The sequence below is a fragment of the Arvicola amphibius genome, chromosome 7 (assembly GCF_903992535.2).
Source record: "Arvicola amphibius chromosome 7, mArvAmp1.2, whole genome shotgun sequence".
NCBI classification, from domain to species: domain Eukaryota; kingdom Metazoa; phylum Chordata; class Mammalia; order Rodentia; family Cricetidae; genus Arvicola; species Arvicola amphibius.
In genome coordinates this window covers 122,685,397-122,704,608 of record NC_052053.1, presented here as the reverse complement: position 1 = coordinate 122,704,608, position 19,212 = coordinate 122,685,397, and the positions used below count along the sequence as shown (strand labels likewise).

The 19,212-nt window shown below is 46.1% G+C and overlaps 1 protein-coding gene across 3 annotated transcripts in view; it reads left to right on the top strand.

The window, feature by feature from the left end:
* Ap4s1 (adaptor related protein complex 4 subunit sigma 1) overlaps positions 1–19,212 on the top strand; it is a 43,604-nt gene that overhangs the window by 21,706 nt on the left and 2,686 nt on the right. For 2 of the 3 annotated variants that reach the window (XM_038337795.2, XM_038337796.2), the window contains exons 2-5: positions 38–246; positions 4,384–4,470; positions 5,497–5,565; positions 12,532–12,603. In XM_038337795.2, coding sequence (XP_038193723.1) covers positions 109–246; positions 4,384–4,470; positions 5,497–5,565; positions 12,532–12,603 — 366 coding nt within the window. In that variant the 5' untranslated portion in view covers positions 38–108. The remainder of the gene's footprint in view (positions 1–37; positions 247–4,383; positions 4,471–5,496; positions 5,566–12,531; positions 12,604–19,212) is intronic. The other variant, XM_038337797.2, reaches the window with a different exon arrangement.

Below are 19,212 nucleotides of genomic sequence, written 5' to 3'. Positions count from 1 at the left end.
AAATGTAATGTCTCCTTTCTGTTCTTTCTTTCTCCAGGTTGTAGCCGCAGGCATCCCTTGCCTTTACTTTTAATTTCTATTTGGAAAGGAACTGTTCAAAGGGGGAAAATGATAAAGTTCTTCCTTATGGTGAACAGACAGGGGCAGACCCGACTGTCTAAGTACTATGAGCACGTGGAGATTAATAAGCGCACACTTCTGGAAACGGAGGTCATCAAGAGTTGTCTGTCTCGATCCAGCGAACAAGTAAGTGTCTGCAGCCTTTTGTCCTCTCCATAGGGTAGGCCACTCTGCCTTCACGTCGGCCAGGTCTCAAGGGCCATTACCGTCTCTGAGCTGTGTTCCTTCCAGGACTGTCAGGGACAATAGGACATGAAGAGAAAGGTAGATGCAAGGAAGCCTGGCTCTTACCATCCCTATAGGAGAAAAGCAAAAGGCAAACCAGGAAAGTCCTGGCTTTTTATTTAGCATAGCTGAGCTATTTAGGATAGATAGAAGTAGCTGCTAAATTTACTCCTGCTTGTAGACATAGTCTTTTTTTGTTCATATGAATTCAGCCCTTGGAACTCTCAGCAGCGTCTGAGGCTGACCGGTGGCTTTCTGAAAGCCAAAACAGGAAGGAAGGTCAGATGACTGTCAGGACTGCGAAGACTCAAGACCACAGGGTGCCAGGGGATAATAATGCGATTTCCATGTGGATAATCATTCTTTTCTGCTTACCTTCTTTGGTAAATATGCAGCCAATGTAATACTAGACAAGTGATTTAAAAACAAACTTAGTTTGAACCCACTTTTTTTATTATGTAGATAAGGGAGATGGGAGTTAACAGTTCATACAAAATAACAAATCTCTTCCTCCTGCTGGAACCTAGAGGCTAAATGCATCATTAGCATAATAAAGAATGGTTTACTGGTGCTGGGGCTTCTACACAGGGCAGAACGCTTAGTAGGGATGCTCTGCCACACTGCAGCCCATTTTAAAAGCGAAGTCCATAGAGCTAATTCTATAGCCAAGGCTACACAAAGAAAAAAATAATAAAACAAAAACGCTGAGTCATTTTGTAAATAACTTAGAGAATTTACTTACTACAAGTCCTATTAGATCCATTAGAAAGCACTGGGCGACTGTTGCAAAGTCGGAGTCACCCCTTGCTTCGTTCTCCATCTCGCCACCTTGGAGAGGCTGCCGTGGGAGCGTCAGCTGTCATAAACTACCGAGTTGCGCCAACACTCAGTAGTTGCGTGTTACAAGCGTGTTTCCCTTGGCTTCCAAGTCAGTTCTCCAGTTGTAGCCCCTCGTGGTTCCTCTTGGCATCACTGCCTCGGCCTGCTGTGGGCGCACGCTGCTCAATGGCATCAGGTGGAAATAGGAACTCATTTAGGACTGTGTTTGTCACCGCACGTGGGAAACACGTAAGAGACATGTCTGTTTGAGTATTCCTGCAGTCCACAGACCTGCCGTAATCTAAACAGTATTTCCATCAGAAATTCACCCTTTGGAATAAAGATATTGGTAGATTTTGGGGGTATTCTAAAATTATTTTTATTTTAAAAAGAAACCACTGGACTTCTGGCATCAGGTACCAGAGTATCATAATATCACCATAGTTTAATTCTGTCCAAAGATGTACTTGGTTCTTGTTTTGTTATGTCAGAAACTCTTGAGAGATTGAGATCTGTTCTGTAGCCATTCGTGATGACCTATACCCTGTAACCCCACCCAGTGCTCGGGTGAATTCTGAGATCCAGCTTGAGCTACAGAGCAAGTACTAGGCCAGGATGGGCTATAAGACCCTGTGTCAAAACAAAATGACTAGGGTCTGGAAAGATGGCTCATGGTTAAGAGCACCTGCTGCTCGTGTAGAAGACCAGGGTTCTATTCCCAGAAGTCTATGGTTCCTAACCATTCATAGCTCCAGTTCCAGTGATCCAGAATTGAGTATAATAAAGGGTTATTTATTTAGGGGTAGACTCACAGATCACAGTCCTCTGCTCATACTGGGAACAGTAATCGAATCCAGCAGCCAGAAGAGAAAGAGAGTGAGTGCGCACTGCACTTTACATTGGCGTTTATAGTATAAGAGGCCATGCCCAAGTGGGTTGGTAACTTAAAGGCTACTGGCTGAAGGATTCCTACAGCACCTTCCCCTTTAGTTTAAATAAGAGAGTTCTAGGGCTGAAGAGATGGCTCAGCTGTTAAAGGCTAGGCTCGCAACCGAAATAAGAGAGTTCTAAGACTAATACAAAATTATATACAATAAGAACAAATATCAAGTATAAAAATTAGAATTACATGCAACATAAACAATATCAAGGAAGAAACAGTGATCAAGTTTCAATAATTATCCTATCCTAAGTCTTGTATTAAAAATAACATGGCCAACTCATGAGCAGAAAGTACCTACGACTATAAGTCTTCAACCCCATGGAAGACCCGAGAAGGGAGATAATATTACTTGAGTAAGCAGGAAGTGCAATCAAGCAGCTTCCAAAATGTGCAACAATGGCAGAGACAGCTGGCTCCCTGGGCAGTCACCCCAAGTCTCATTTGCAACGCTGAAGCAACCAACTTTGGCTAAGGCCTAGAATAACTGACAGACCATTCTCAGAGGCAGGAACTTTTTCAAAACCATCTTACCCTGTCTTGGCAAGATTTGACAGTCTTTTATCTTGTATCCTGCTTGTTCTTTCTGGGCATCATATACTTTGTCAGTGTCGATGCATGGGCAGTTTCTTGCCCAAAGGCCAGTTTTGCCAAGAAGAAAACAATTTCCAAGTGTAGTGTCTTTGGTGCTCAACATTCTCTTGGGAATAGATCAGTGCTGCCAGGAGCAGTGATGTCTCATGTCAACAGAACCCTAAGTTATTTAAATGTCATATTCTATAGCTCTTTGAAGTGATTGAAGATTACCTATCTATGCAGAATACAATCTCTAAGTATCTAAAGAACCTTATTAGTCTAACAATAAGTATGACAAACATGGATGACCTATATAGCTTAAAGACTAAGACTTCATTTTAGAATATTAAACAACCTTTAAACAACTGTGCAACAAATGAGGACAATGACCTCAAAATGTAAACAATGTATAAGTATCTTGATCAGAGGTAGAAATGTATATTGCAATTTAGGATAAATATATCCTAAAATTGTATCAATATACAAATGTCTTAAGCAGAGGTAGAAACATGGATACATACAATATGACAAAATGACTGCCTAGGTATACAAATATTGTAGACAAAACTAAGAACATATTCAATATAATTTATATTTGTATCAGTATACAAGAATCTATAGCAATGTAAATTACCTATAAATAATAACTCACACATACATACATACACACACTCAGGCACACACACACACTCAATAGAAATAATGACTATTTAAAAAACATGGAAAATCCCAGCACTCGGGAGGCAGAGGCAGGCGGATCTCTGAGTTCGAGGCCAGCCTGGTCTACAAGAGCTAGTTCCAGGACAGGCTCTAGAAACTACAGGGAAACCCTGTCTCAAAAAACAAACAAACAAAAAAAAAAAACATGGAAAATCTTCAGTTCCCCGAGTCAAAAGGTTCAGCTTCATTCCCAGGTACATTGGGTGCCCAAGAGCAATGTATCCTGAAGCCAAAGCTGCAGAGTTCATGCTCAGTCACATCTGGCCCAGCGCACCTTGACACTGGAACACTGCGCCATCAGGCTTCGGCTCCCCAGGGACTTCCCATGACCCTTTGTACAGAGGCTGAAGGAGAAGATGAATGAGGAAAAGAGTTGTTTTATCTCTAGGCCAGTAGTAGTAAGGCAGTTATTAATTCATAAGAAGCAGTACTTACAGTGGGAAATCTTGTCTAGCATCTGCTGTGCAAAGGCCACCATTACATAATTTATGAAATGATCTACATTGGTAGATGATGGACGGATGGTAGGAGATAAGATGGCTTGAGCCGGCTCCTCCAGGACTATTCAATAGAACAGAAGCCAGCAGATCTCACTGCTTCCCAGGAATTCATGGAAAGGTGGAAAGAGGACACCACCAAGTTTGTGCCTCTCCACATTAAAGCACTTTCAAATGCTAGCTACTCATTAGCTTTGCTCGCCGAGCACCACAGGGAGCCAGGAAATGGGGGGGAAAAAAGGCACAAGGAGAACCCAAGTGATCACTTGGGTTTTTTTCCAAGACCGCTTTTCCTCCTCCTAAAGACGCTCCTGAGTAACCCGCTCGCTGACTGTTGTCAAAGCCAGCCGAGGCCCGTTAACATTGTAATGTCTAAACTTCTAGGGGTGTGATAGCAGACTCTCAGATGTAGCCGAGGAATTAATGCGTGTTGGTCGAAGAAACCGCTGTCAACCAGACATTGATGTCTAATTGTGTTTCCTTTAGTGCTCGTTCATTGAATATAAGGATTTTAGGCTGATCTATCGGCAGTATGCAGCTCTCTTCATCGTGGTCGGAGCTAATGACACCGAGGTAAGATGTTTGAAAAGCCCGGGCACGATGAGTGTCTCCCTAAGCTCAGGTTTCTTCTCTGCTCGCTCCCCAAGGACTAGTAAACCTCTTTCAGACTACCTGGGCCTCAGCTGAAGATGGAAGGCTGGAGGAGAGAGAAAAGCCCCGCAGAACCCACCAACCAGCAGGGCAGGCCTAGTGACCACCTGTAAGGTTAGCACTCAAGAGACAGAGGCAGTGAGCTCCAGGAGGAAGTGAGCTGATTCTACCTCGACAGATCCAGTGGAAAGTAATTGAGGAAGACATCAGAATTCAGCTTTGGGCCTCCACATGCACACACAGATGTGCCCATACACATCACAAATGTGTATACACATGTGGGAGAAAAAGACATGGCTGACATTATCAGAAGTCACAGCAAAATATAATCATTGTCGTGCTGTGGTTACCTCTCAGGTGAGGTTCACTTTTGTTGGAGTCCAAGGAGGAGGGTTGATATCTAAAGCCTTTGAAATCTCAGTGGGCTGTTTTTGTCACAGAGTAACAACCTTGAAGATCCTGGGAGATTGCTTCAGGCAGTTGGTTAAAGAGGGAGTGGAGCTCACACCTCTGTTCTGTGCTCTGAAGCTTCAGCTTGACAAGTTCAGCTGGGACTGCAAAAGTCTTAGTGGTCAAGGGTTCCTGTATTTCTTTCACTAATAAGCATCTTTTCCTTGGTTTTTTTTTTCTTTTTCTTTCTTTCCTGTTTTAACAGTGTCTCCCATAGACCAGGAATTACAGGCACGCACCACCACACCCAGGTCATGTGGTGTTGGGGGCTAAGCCCCGGGCTTCACGCCTGTGAGGCAGCATCCTAGACCAGGACTCTGCTGAGCTCCATCCTCAGCGACAATAATATTTTATAGAGTAGTTATAGGCCCTTTGCATATCAGTGACTAAGATGTTGCTGCTCTCACACATCTATACTGAACCCTGTGCTCTAAAACCTTGGACTTTTTTTTAACTGAGGGCACTGATGAAATTAATCACACCCTTCTTTTATTTCAGAATGAGATGGCTATTTATGAATTCATACACAACTTCGTAGAAGTTTTAGACGAGTACTTCAGCCGAGTGGTAAGTCTAATGTCTAAACAATGGTCTCAACCCAGTTTTTCAGAAATTGAGTCATTCGGATATCTGTCAGTATTGTGTGTTAATTTAACTAACATGCAAACACTAAAATAAATGGTGCTGGACTGCTGTCCCTTCTTGCCCACCATAGGTGTTACAAAGCAATGTGTGCATTAACTCTTCATGAAGAAGACTGTTTTTAGTCTGCTTCTGTTGCTGTGGCAAATACCAAGCAACTTGGGGAGCTACAGCTCTCAGGTCACAGGGCATGGCTGAGGGAAGCTGGGACAGGGACTCAGGACAGAATTCTAGAGTCAGGAACTGAGTGTGAGGCTGTGGAGGAATGCTGCTGACTGGCTTGCTCCCCTTAGCGTCAGCATGCTTTCTTATAATTCCCAAACCATAAGGGTAGTGTGCATATGTACACACACACACACACACACACACACACACCTCTGGGCTGGGCACTCCCACAGCAGTCATCTATCAAGAAAATGTCCCAAAGGCTTTCTGGAAATGGAAGCATTTTCTTAGCTAAATTCCTCTTTCCAGATAATTATTCCAGCTTTTGTCAAGTTGACAAAAACCTAAGCGGCACAAAGCCACTCTTAGAAAACCAAGTCCCTCGTGCATTTTGCTGCCCATCAGGACATTTTCCCCTTAACTTTCTGGTTTTATATTCCTCCTGTTTTTCTTCCTAAGAGAACAGAACCCTTTTTACTTTAAGAACCATTTCCAATCAGACAGTATTGGCACGCTACTTTTATCCCAGTACTTGGGAGGCAGGTGGATCCTGTGTGAGTTTGAGGTCAGCCTAGTCTACAGAGTGAGTTCCAGGACAGCCAGGGCTACCCAGAGAAACCTCGTCTTAAAAAACAAAAACCAACAAAAAAATCATTTCCAAGCTAGGTATGGCAGTACACACCTGACAACCAGCACTTAGGAGATGGAACACAAGGATCAAGAGTTCAAGGCTATCCTTGACTACAGAGCAAGTTCAAGACCAGGCTGTCTACAGAAGACTCTCAAAAGGCAAAGCGGCAGGGTGGGAGGAGCACTGGCGAGAAGGCTCAGGGGTTGAGAGTACTTGTACTAGCAGAAGACATGGGTTTGGCTCCCAGTGCCCACATGGAGGCTACACAGTCGTCCAGAGCTCCAGCTCCCGGGGATCTGATGCGCTCTTCTGGCCTCCATGGTCACCAGATACACATGGGGTCCACAGGCAGGCATGCAGACAGAACACCCGTCACATGCAAAATGAAAGGAGAATCGTTGCCATCCAAACCTTTGCTTTATTGGTCAAAGTCAACTTAGGAGTCCACCATCCTTTCTTAGAAATGGTATAGCTAGGGGCTAGAGAGATGGCTCAGTGGTTAAGAGCATTGCCTGCTCTTCCAAAGGTCCTGAGTTCAGTTCCCAGCAACCACATGGTGGCTCACAACCATCTGTAATGGGGTCTGGTGCCCTCTTCTGGCCTGTGGGCATACACACAAGAATATTGAAAGAATATTGTATACATAATAAATAAATATTAAAAAAGAAATGTTATAGCTATATTGAAATATAATTCATAGACCAACAATTTTCTCATTTAAGTTGTATATAGTCATGGTTGAGTATTTACAATCTTACAGCCATCACCACTGTCATTTAAGGAACCTGCATCACACGATAGAGAAGCATATTCCTGGACATTTCCCCTGTAGCCCTCTCCAGCCTGCTCCAGGCCCTAGGGAACTGCTGGTTTCTGTCCCTAGAGACTGGCTGTTCCTTATGTCTCACAGAAATGGAGACATATACCATGGACTTCCACAGCTGGTCACCTAGCATGGTGCTTTCAGGCTCCGCCCGTGGGCACGTCTGCACTCCTTTCTTCTTTATTTAGGTAACACTCTGGCATATGGGTATAATCCACTGTCACTGGTGGGCATTTAGCTTATTTTCAGTTTGGGCCTTTTATGAATAGTGCCACTATGAATATTTTTTATCACATTTTTGGACAGATCAGATTTTTTTTTCTTAATTCTGAAAAAAAAAATCTTTGCATGGTGACGCACATCTTTAATCCTAGGACTCAGGAGGCAGAGGCAGATGGACTTCTATGAGTTTGAGACCCAGCCTCATCTGCAGCTAAGTTTCAAGTCAGCCAAAGCCACATACTGAGACCTTTTCTCTAAACAGATTAATTAAATGGAATTCTCTTGGTCATATGCCTGAAAGAAAAATTACTTGGTAGTATTACTTTCATATTTAACACTTTTGTTAACTGGCAAGCTGTTTTCCAGTATTTTCATTATTTAAATTCCTATCAGCAGTGTGAGTGTCCTGACTTCTCCATATCCTCACCAAATCTTACCTTTTCCTTCATTGCCTGAGATAGGATCTTACTATGTAGCCTTGATTGGCCTGGAACTGTGTAGACGAGGCTGGCCTCCAACTCACAGAAATCAGCCTGCCTCTGCCTCTGCCTCTGCCTCTGCCTCTGCCTCTGCCTCTGCCTCTGCCTCTGCCTCTGCCTCTGCCTCTGCCTCCCAAGCGCTGGCATTAAGGTGGGCACTATCATGCCATCCCATCCAACCCCCTTTTAAAAATGTCTGTTTAGTCCTTTGCTCAGTTTTTAATTGCATTTAAAGATTGACTAAGGATGACCAGTCCGTGTGTGTCTTTCCTGTTGTTTATGCTTTAGCTGTGCTTAGGAAACCTTTATTTTTTTAATTAAAGAATTTATTTATTATGCATACAATATTCTGTCTGTATGTATGTCTACAGGCCAGAAGAGGGCACCAGACCCCATTACAGATGGTTGTGAGCCACCATGTGGTTGCCGGGAATTGAACTCAGGACCTCTGAGCCATCTCTCCAGTCCCCGGGAAACCTTTAGATTTACCCCCTCGCTCTCTTCCTAGTGTTCCATCATCTTAGTCCTAAATTTGTCTCTGATACATTTTACATTTAAGTAACTTTTTTTTCTATGTTGTGAGTTATAGATCATCTTGATTCATTTGTTGTTATCTTAGTTTGGAGAGGTGTGTCACTCCAAGTTGGCCTCGAATTCGTGATCCTACTGCCCCTGCTTCCCAAAGGCTGGGATTACGAGCAGGCACCACTGCGCCCGTTTTGCGCGTGGAGAGATCTGCTCGTCTCAGTCGCAGTTGTGGAGATAACCGCCCCTCCCCCCACCCCAGTGTCTTAGCTCCTCGTGCTGAAACACGCAATGCTAAGGGCTAAGCCAGGCGTGGTGGGGCGGAGGCAGGAAGGCCACGGTCAAGGCTGCCAGCCACACAGGAAGTTCAAGGCCAGCTTGGGTTACAGGAGACCCCCATCTCAGCAAACAAACACAAAATCTAATTAAAGAGAAAGCAAAAGTTTCTTTGCGGCTTCTCATTTCTATTCTGTTGACCATAGTATTGCGAGTGTCGTAGCGCCCTGACCCCATGCAGCTCTCTAGTGAGCTGGAACCCAGCAGCCCTGTAAACGAGTGAGTGAGTGAGTGAGTGAGTGAGTGAGTGAGGGTGGTGTGTTACTACAGGCGCCGACTACAGCGCTGCCTGTATCCCAGGAGACCTTGAACCTCGGCTCTGACCCTCTACCCTTTTGCCTCCGCCTCCCTAGTCCTGGGATTACAGGTGCATGCTGCCACCCCCATTTGTGCAGGACTGAGGGTTCAGCCCCTGGCTTTGTGCATGCTGAGTAAGCATTCTTCCTCCAGCCAAGCTATATCCCTAGCTTACTGGTCTTCAAACTTGTTTGCTTCATTCTGCCTTTATATAAAAATGTTAGGAAGGAACTGTCCCACGCTGCTGCTTCCTGGGGCCGTAAGTGGACGCTGCTCCGTAATTGGCAATACAGGGTATGCTAATACCAACAAGGCGAAACTCGTGTTTAGAAGCTGTGTATTCTGAGATATGGTGCTGCAGTTCCTAACGTGTGAGTGGCAGAGAAAGGCAAGGGGGCTGGGAGCTCAAGGCCTTTCTCAGTTCTGTGGCGGGTTAGAAGGCAGCCTAGACTACATGTGACCTTGTCTCCAAAAGAGCAAGGAAATTTGTCTTTAATCCAATTTCATGGCCCGAGATGAATGTTAAAAGCTCCTCACAGGGACCCAGCCCGTTCTCATTGCCTCAGTGCTGTGACCCCAGAGTCTTGCACCACGGCCAGCTGTATAAACTGAGAGCTGGCTAGAAATCCAAGCTCTGGGCCCTGCCCCAGGCCACAGCATCAGAAACTCTGCCATGTCCCCTCAGTGTGTTCTGCCAACCTTCTGGTGACTCTGACACATGTTGAAGTTTGAGAGTTGTCTTTTTAGTGCATGAGACTTGTGGTCAGCCATTCTCTGCCTTAAGAGTCAGAGCCTGGAAGATGGCTTCTGGCCTGTGACATCACAGGTCTTCTGTCTCCAGCGGATGGATGGGTGCCCTCCAGGGCTGCGAATGGAGAAGAGATCAGACCGTTTCAGAGATGGACTTCCAGGGACACAGGACAGGAGACTGGCCTTAAATTTATGTCTGTGTTGGTTGTGTAAAAGAGTGTCCTAGGTAAGCACTGTTCCGAACCTTCCATGGTACTAGAAGTGCTGTCTGCCTGCCAGCTGCTGCTGCTGCTGTGTGGGCACCTCTGAGCATGCGCAGTGTGCCTGCTGTGACAGAATCTGGAACATTATTGGATTATAAGGACTTTCAATGTAAATCCCTCATCTAGCTGGTGGTGGCCGTATCACCAGTACAACCTTGGTACCTGTTCCACAAGGATACTACTCTTGTGTTAGGATAGACTGCTTGCAAGGCAAGGTCTGTGATGCCCCAGGAAGTCACTTTCAGGTGACACACTCTCCCGGGAAGCATATAATTTCCAAAATGCCTTACAGCAGGAAGAACAAAAGGAGGCCAGACACTGTTGCATTCAGTTACTGAAAATAAACAGCACGTGCCAAATTACAGCTGCGATTTTAGGAGAGAGGCAGGGGCTGCGTGAGCCACAGAATTCAAGGTTCAAATTTAACTTAAGCCAGGTGATAGTGAAGGGCAGGTGCTGGACCCGGGATGACCCCGCTCAGGATCAAATCAGAGCAGAAAGACAGCAAGAGGGAAGACGGTGGGGAAGGAAAGAGGACCCGACCCTCACCCAGGGTGCCTGTCAGCTAAGATTTATTTTTGGCTTTGTAAGTTTTAAGCATTCTCCCTGAGCTATTTTTATCTTAGACAGTTTCGACATCTTAAATTTGGAAATGTGTTTCACGCTGTTGCATCAAGAAAAGCATATCAGCATCTTATTTCCAAAAACAAAAGCCAAACTGGTTAGTTCTGGAGGTTCCCAGTGAAAGAGGCGGCGGGGTTTCCTGCCCCACCCTCGACACTGAAGCCCCATCACACATGATCTCATTTCCATTTCCTCTTCCCGCTGCATAACTATTTTATTGACAAAAATAAGTTCAGATGGGCAGGAGGGGAAGTGCTGGATCTGTGGCACTCTGCATTTGTTAAGATTCAGATTGCACGCTGCCAGAGGGAAGCCAGTGTGAACTCGTGGGGGGACCTGTAACCAGAAGGGTGACCCAGAGCCCCTCCCTGTGAACAGAGCCCTCTCTGTGACTGGATATTGAGGAGTGGGCAGGTTATGCATGTGAGATATTTCTACACCTTCATCTCAATTTTACTCTGAACCCGAAAGTGCTCTCCCAATACGATGTTTTCAAGATGGGTGGAAGATCCTCATTGGCCCACCAATTAGGGACATCTGCCCTTTAGACTTAACACACCACCTGTAACTGTGGGAATGGACATCTCTACGTACATCTGTCCACAGGATATCCCTGACAGAGCTGGGAGAAGGGCTCCAGGCCCCCACCACACCCTCGTGGGTACCAAATCCCTACAGGTTTAAGTCCCTCATGAACAGTGGTTGATATGTGCGTATAGCCTACATACATACACACTGCCATAAACTGACTCATCTAAGTGTTGACAGCACCTAGCACACAGGTGTGAGTAATCACACCTAAGAAGTCACGGCAGAGTAAAAAGTGTGTATGTTCAGTACAAACAGCTGTTCCAAGGATTTCACAGTGCTTGGTTGAATCAGTGGATATGGAATCCCTGAATAAAATGATTAACTACATACCACTTTTTAACATTTATTATTGTTATTATCATTACTATTATTATTTTGTTTTGTTTTTGAGACAAGGTTTCTCTGTGTAGCAGCTCTGGCTGTTCTGGAACTCACTTCATTGACCAGGTTGGCCTCGAACTCACAGAGATCCGCAGGTCTCTGTCTCCCCAGTGCTGGGATCAAAGGTGTGTACATGCCACCACTGTCCAACAATATTTAATTTTTGTAGTGTAGAGATCAACCGTAGGGCATTAAAAATGGCAGGTGCACTGTACCTCTGAGATACTCAAGCTTGTATAGCAATAATTAACATTCACATCATCAATTGCTGCTGGCTATAATTTACTTAGCTAATGCCCCCCTTGATAGATTCTTGGGTTGTTATCGATAGTTTGCCATTGATAACACTGACTATTCTGTCAGTGTTCCCTGCCTCCTTAAGATAAACTAGAAGGAAATCAGTGGATACAAAGGTGTATGGCTGCGGCTTCCAGTGTGTGTGTCAGATGACCCCTTGTCTACAAACGTTGATTTAATTTATTATTCTCCTGCTTACTTTGTGTGTGTGTGTTTTGAGACAGGATCTTAACTCTGTTAACTGAGACAGTCCTCCTGCCTCAGCTTCCCAGAATTACAGCCATGAGCCACCAAGCCCAGCTGTCCCTCTACTTTCTGACCTCGAAAAATCCTCTAACCTGCAGCTTTCTTTTCCTTTCCCCCCATTTTCAGTTTCCAGCTCCAGGTTCCCGCCCTGGGCTCCAGCAGTTGCTGCTCCAGGCTGGAGGCAGAGCCGTCCCTGTCTGCTCAGGGGACGGGACTGTCTGGGGTCCTCTTCTCACCGTATGTTTTTGTTTTCTTTTTCAGAGTGAACTAGATGTATCCTTTTTCAGAACATTTCCCATGCTATGTGGAAAAGCCCACTCTAGGTGTAATCAGGTAAGCACCAGGATGCAGGAGGGTGGTTTGGCAGAACCCAGGACACCAACCGCTGGCCATCCTGCCGAGGCAGCCCCATAGCAAGTGATTCGCAGACCCCCCCCAACCCCCCCCTTCAGAGACAATGCTCTGTAAGATCCCTCTTTCTTTCTCTCCTAACAAAGCAATGAGGTGGCGGTATTCAAAAATAGCTATTACATGGTGCTGGAGAGATGGCTTAGCGGTTAGGAGCACTGACTGCTCTTCCAGAGGACCCAAGTTCAATTTCCAACACCCACACGGCAGCTCACAACTGTCTGTAACTCCAGTTCCAGGGGATCTGACATCCTCACACAGACACACATGCAGGCAAAACATCGATGCACATAAAATAAAAATAAATTCTATGTTAAAAAAAATAACTATTAGCCAGGATCCAGCTCCTGGATAGCCCAGATACTAAGATAGAACCAAACATGACAAGCACACAAAAAAGGCAATGACATGATTCCTAATGATGTTCCGCTGTGCTCAGAGAGTGGTGCCGAGTCCAGTCATCATCAAATGATGATGAATATTGGGTGGAGCTTGGGTAATCTGGGAAAAGCTTTGAAAATATTGCTCAGCAACCTGACAGTGACCTGCCTGATGTTGTCAGAATTTCATAATTACCATGGCAATGTGCTTATTCACATACTGTTACTTCTTATTAAAACTTCAGGGCACAATAAATTTTTTTCAGATACAAAAAAAACCCTATTTTATATATATATATATATATATTATATATTGACTTAACTTACTCATATTAGATAGGTTTGTTCAAAACATGTTTCACAAGGGAGAGGTGCTTTTCTGAGCTTGCAGGGTAAATTCCCTGATTCCCCTCGTGACGGAAGGTGGCATTCTGAGGGATGACCTGGAGGGTTAGAGACGTGGCCTAACTTTCCTTTTATGGCATAAAAACTTCCTTTCTTTCTCTCTTTTAAGTCAAAACTGTCTCTGGGGCTGAGAATGCCACCCGAGGCGGACACCTGCCCCGTCTGTGCTTGGCCCTGGGTCCAGTCCCACACCTTACAACAAAGCAAGCATGCCCAGGACCCCAGAGGTGGGCAGGCAATCACAGGCTTTTGAGAAGTCTCTGGAAGTATAAGATGTTGACTTCTAAGAGTATTTTTCCTGCTAGCCTGCTTCGGGTCTGGAGAGATGGCTCTGTGATTAGCAATACTTGTCGCTCTGGGAACCCCAGTTTGGTTATGAGCACCCACACCGGGCAGCTTCCAACTGCCCATCACTGCAGTTCCAGGGGTTCCAACGCCCCCTTCTGGACTCCTTAGGCACCCGGACACATGCCGTGCACATAAACACACAAAAGCAGGCTGCACATGGTGGCACACATCTTTAATCCCAGCACTCAGGAAGCAGAGATAGGTTGATTTCTGTGAGTTTCAGGCCAGCCTGGTCTACACAATGAATTCTAGGCCAGGCAGTGCTATGCTAAGAGACACTAAGCAAATAAATAAATAGATAAACCCACTCGTGCACATAAGCATAAAGCAAAATAAAAATACTTTATTTTAAAAAATCTACCTATCACTTGAAAGTGATAAGGAAATCTTTTGAAAACTTATCAGACTTAACTCTAAAATAATTACAACTATTTGTGTATACTACTAGCAGGTAACTGATACACGGGTCACAGCATGTTTATGTGTGGGGGCTTCCTGCAGTAGGTACACAGAGGTGCCGCTGTGCAGAATCAGTGTTTGTTTGCCCAGCACACTCTTCTGCAGAAACAGCCATCCACCCTCTCCTGGTGGTAGCCCGAGAATTTGAGGAAAGGTGGTTGCCCTCTAGAGGCCAGTGACCTAAATCTATGACCCAAGAAGCTGAGGCTAGACAGTGTCTGTGGCATTTTTTTAAATAATTATTTTGTTCTGTGCCATGTGTGTGTCTGCACCTGGTGTTCTTGGAGGCCAGAATAGGGGGTCAGGTCCCCTGACCAAGAGATACAGGTGGTTTGTGATCCACCAGGTGGGTGCTGGGAATCGAACCCAAATTTACAGGAGGAGCTCTTAACCACAGAGCCATCTCCCCAGCCCTGTGACATTCTGTCTTAATGAAGCCATTGAAAGCAATTCAAAATAAATCTGTTCCTAATTGGACAGTGAAGTAAGAAAGCTTTAAAAAAATACTTTAAAAGTCATGAGAATGGCAGGAGCTAGCAGATGCTCCTGGAGTTAAACATTCAAGATCTGCTCTGGCCTTGTGAGCAGACACGTTTACTTCCGAGGGATAATTAGACTAGAAGAGTTGAAATGCCCTCTCAGCCTGGATGGGGCTCTTGCCATGGCTCCAGGGACTCCGACACCTAAGGAAGGGCTTCTTCCATGTCCGTCTGTCAGATAAGAAGGCAGCACGGTGCGGACTGGGGCTATGCTGTTTGTGCTGGAGTAGCTTATGCTAACGAGCGTTTATTGCAGAGGGGCAGCTGTGTTCGTCTTTGTAGACTCCTGGAATGGCCAGCTTTCTAGTTGCAACTTATTTTCCCCACCAAGACCCACAATTTGGGTTTTTTTTTCATCCTTTACCTTTTATTTGTTGTGTTTGTTTGTTTCTTGAGACAGAGACTCACCAGGTGGCCCTGGTTGATCTCGAACTCTCAGAGATGCACCTGCCTCTCTCTGCCTCCAAGTGCTAGGATTAAAGGTGTGCGCCACCACACCTGCCCCCCCCCCCCCCGCTTTCATTTCACCTTTCTTTGCTCACCATGTTGTGTATTTCAGTCCAGAGGAACTTCTCTTAAAATGCTACTATCCCTTGAACCATCTCAAAAACAGCAAATTCAAAACCCAAGATTCGCTTGCCTCACACATGGCTCTCCTCAGCCATCTATCCCAGAGGACTTCTACAGAGAGTCTCGTGGCAGGGAATCAGCAATCCACGAGGCTCCACTCTAGTTTCCACTTCTGAGGGGAGGGCAATATGCTGCAGTCTGCTCTCAGTGCCACAGAAGCCGCGATTTCAGCTACTGCTTCCGGGACTGGGCTCTAGAGCCACAGGGTTGGAAGGAGCACTGCCGCACTTGCGCCCTGGTTCTCCCATGTTCACAGCCCACAGTCTGGAGTGCTGGGTGAAAGCCTTCCTGGGCTGGGTGGGGGTGGCGCACGCCTTTAATCCCAGCACTCGGGAGGCAGAAGCAGGTGCATCTCTGTGAGTTTGAGGCCAGTCTTCTACAGAGCGAGTTCCAGGACAGCTAGGGCTGTTACACAAAGAAACCCTGTCTTGAAAAACAAAGCAAAAAGAAAGAAGGAAAGAAGGAAAGAAAGAAAGAGAGAGAGAGAGAGAGAAAGAAAGAAAGAAAGAAAGAAAGAAAGAAAGAAAGAAAGAAAAGAAGGAGGGAGGAAGGGAAGGAAGGAAGGAAGGAAGGAAGGAAGGAAGGAAGGAAGGAAGGAAGGAAAAATTCGTTCTGGTCAGCTAGTTCTCAAGAAGCCCCTTGCAAAGCCAGCTTGGGTCACTTACATCCCTCTCCAGCACACACTACTGTTTCTACTTCCAGCTGAGATGCACAGAACCAGACAGATGGGATTTAAACAGAAATGCTCCAATCAGGGGAAAGCAGCTCAGGAATTCTAGCTTGTTGAAGCCCTTTTCCAATATGTAAAACCCCTTGGTGCAGTGGTGCCCGGTGGGCAAACTGCCCACCTGAGACTGAGCACCTCAGTGACCTAAGTCACCTCCATGGGGATTAAGCTCCTCGCAGCATCCTTCCCCCCCCCCCCCCCCCCGCCAGGGTGGTGTTGCAGAAGACATATTTCCATAGAGAGTTGACCCCATCACATAGCTTGCTTTAAATTGATGAAGATTGTTTTTTTCTAGACACCAGTTGTTGAATTTCCTAAAGCATGATCAACCATAAACACTTCAGAATTCAAAGGAGCTGTCCCCAGCCCCATGTTAAGCAGTTGGGTAATTAGTGGCATGGGTAACCAGCACTCCTTTGTGCGGTGTGCACCTACTGTGCACATAAAGAAAGGTGTAGAAAAGCTCACCCGTCATTGTGGGGTCCACTCCTTAAACAGAAAGGGCTGCAAATGTAGATTAGTGGAGAGCACTTGCCCGGCTACACAAAGCCTTGGGCTTGATTCCCAGCACCCAACATCTGGCTTTGCCGTAGCAAGCATAGGATGCAGCAGCACTTTCTCTGCCCTGGGTAATTAAGGTCCCTGTAGGGCCCTGCACTTCTGAGAACCCCATTCTGAGTCTTTCAGCAGCTTCCCCTCTGGAGGTGCTCACCGGCCTTCCTGTCCTTTGTGTGTGCATCATGCTGGGCATACAGAAGGCAGAGGGCACTGACTGACACTCCAGAGCTGCTGCGGGTCTGCAAAGGCACCTGCTTCATGCTTTCCTTATTACCACTGAGTGAGTGTGGGTGGCGAGGAATGACGTCAGTGTTGTGTGCCGTCTCTGAGTCTGCACCATCTGGCAGAGCTCATCGCTAGACAAGGACTGCTTGGCTGGCACCATTGAGATCCATGGACACGCTGTACTTGAGACCCAGAGCCCGGCGGAAGTTTCTGCACTAATATCCTAAAAGCCTGTGTCCGTCATAGGTCCAGAAACCAGACCACTTCTCCGCGCAGGTGATACTCTCAGCCTGATGGAATAAGAGACCGCAGCCATTTTTTCAAACAAGGACTGCGGGGATAGTGACCAGGAAAGCAGGCATTGCTCAGGGCTGCCATCCCAGTGCGGGCTCAGCTTCCCACCTGGATGTGCTCCAGAAGCCCCTCTGCCAATAGTGAGGGTCTCAGATATTGTTCCCGAGGGGTCCGCATTCCCGAGGAAGGGATGTGAGTGGCACAGATCCCAGAGTCCGCTTCCAGCCTCTTCCGACTCCCATAACCTTCTCCCTTTTGCATCTCCTGTGTTGTGTTTAGTTAGTTAGTTACTGACTTAGTTTGAGGGGACAGGCTCTGCAGCCTAGGCTGGCCTGGAAATCACTATGTACCCCAGACTGGCTTTAAACTTGTGCAATCCTCCTCAGCCTCCCAAGTACTAGGGTTACCGTGTGAGTCCCCACATCCAACTCTGTAAGTGTGTTCTCTGCCTTGCCCTACTCCTTTGATACTCAAAAACCGTAACAGCAAGTTATGAGAAGCAAAAGGAGTTTCGGTTCATTTGTCCTCGTGTGGTTCACTGGAACAGCTCCAGCCTAGCCTTTCTAAGACTGGGTCCAGTCTCAGCTAAGGAAGTGAGAAAGAAGTACAGGCAGACCCAGACGTTCATACTTAAACCAGTTTGTTTTTAGACTTATTTTATGTGTATGGGTGTTTTGTCTCTATGTATGCCTGTGTGTCTCATGCGTGACTAGTGCCCAAGGAATTCAGAAGAGGGTGTCAGATCTCCCGGAACTGGAGTTAGAGATGGTTGTGAGCTGCCATGTGTGTGTTGGTAACTGCTGAGCCATCTCTTTGGCTCAGCCAATTTAGTGTCTGGGCTGGGCCAGTTGTTCTGAAAGTTCCACTTGACTCTGGTTTGCTCTGTTCTCTCATTCATTAAAGGACAATTAACCATCACATTGGTATTAAAAGACCATGTAGGGCTGGGTACGACCACGTAGGGCTGGGTACGACCATGTAGGGTTCCCACCTGTATTCCAGCACTAGGAAGAAGGTGGAGGTAGGTGGATCAGGGGTTCAGGGCCATCTTCATCTTCATAACAAGGTCAAGGCCAGGCAGACCACCTAAGAGCCTGTGTGGAGGAAAATAAACTAAAACGTCCTGTGAGAAACATGTTTTAGGAGGCAGAGATGAGCATTTTGTGTAGGACACCTCTGATGCCCCAGCCCAGCCTGCCTTTCATAGACATCCCACAAGGTTCTTGGGGTTCAGGTTGGGAAACATGGGGTTTAGTCAGGGTGCTCCTTGAGAAGGTGTTTGTAGTTTTGGGGGTTGGTCATGTTCAATCCTGTCTGAAGGAAGTTCTCTCCCAGGTCACTTGAATCAGTGGAGCACAGTCCAATGTCTTCCTGCCTCCTCCTGTTCAGACAGAGCTAAAGTACTTGCTTGTGTCTAGTGCCTTGAGGCTTGGCAGATATGATACTCTTTTGGTCCCTGGCATATGGCCCAAATGCCACTAATCTTGGCTCCACCCATGTGTACAAGTTGCTCATAAACCAAATCAAGATCTGGACAGCTGGATTTTTATTTTAAAGGAGTCATGTGATTTAGGGGGGCATCAGCTTTCAGGCCTTTGCTTTGCATTTGGGATCTGGTCTATGGTTTTTGCTCATGAACAACTGGGTGATCATTAGGGTACAGCATGACCTCACCGACTAACTCATGTTTCCAGGAGGTTGGGGAAGTCAGGCTTGCCCAAGGACCTTGTCCTAGCAATCTGGTGGTGCCAGTGGTTGACATGATTCAGCAATAAATCACGATTCGAATTTCAAAACAGGCTCAAGGGGACACCTGAACAATGGTCATTTATTTGCTGAAGATGGGACAGGTTGACAAACAGAGAAAATTAAGTTTCTTCATATGTCAAGTAAGATCCGTAGCTAGGCCTCCACTGCCCTCAGTACCTCCAGATGGCTCAGGGGTCTTTTCCATTCTGCTATCTGTGCT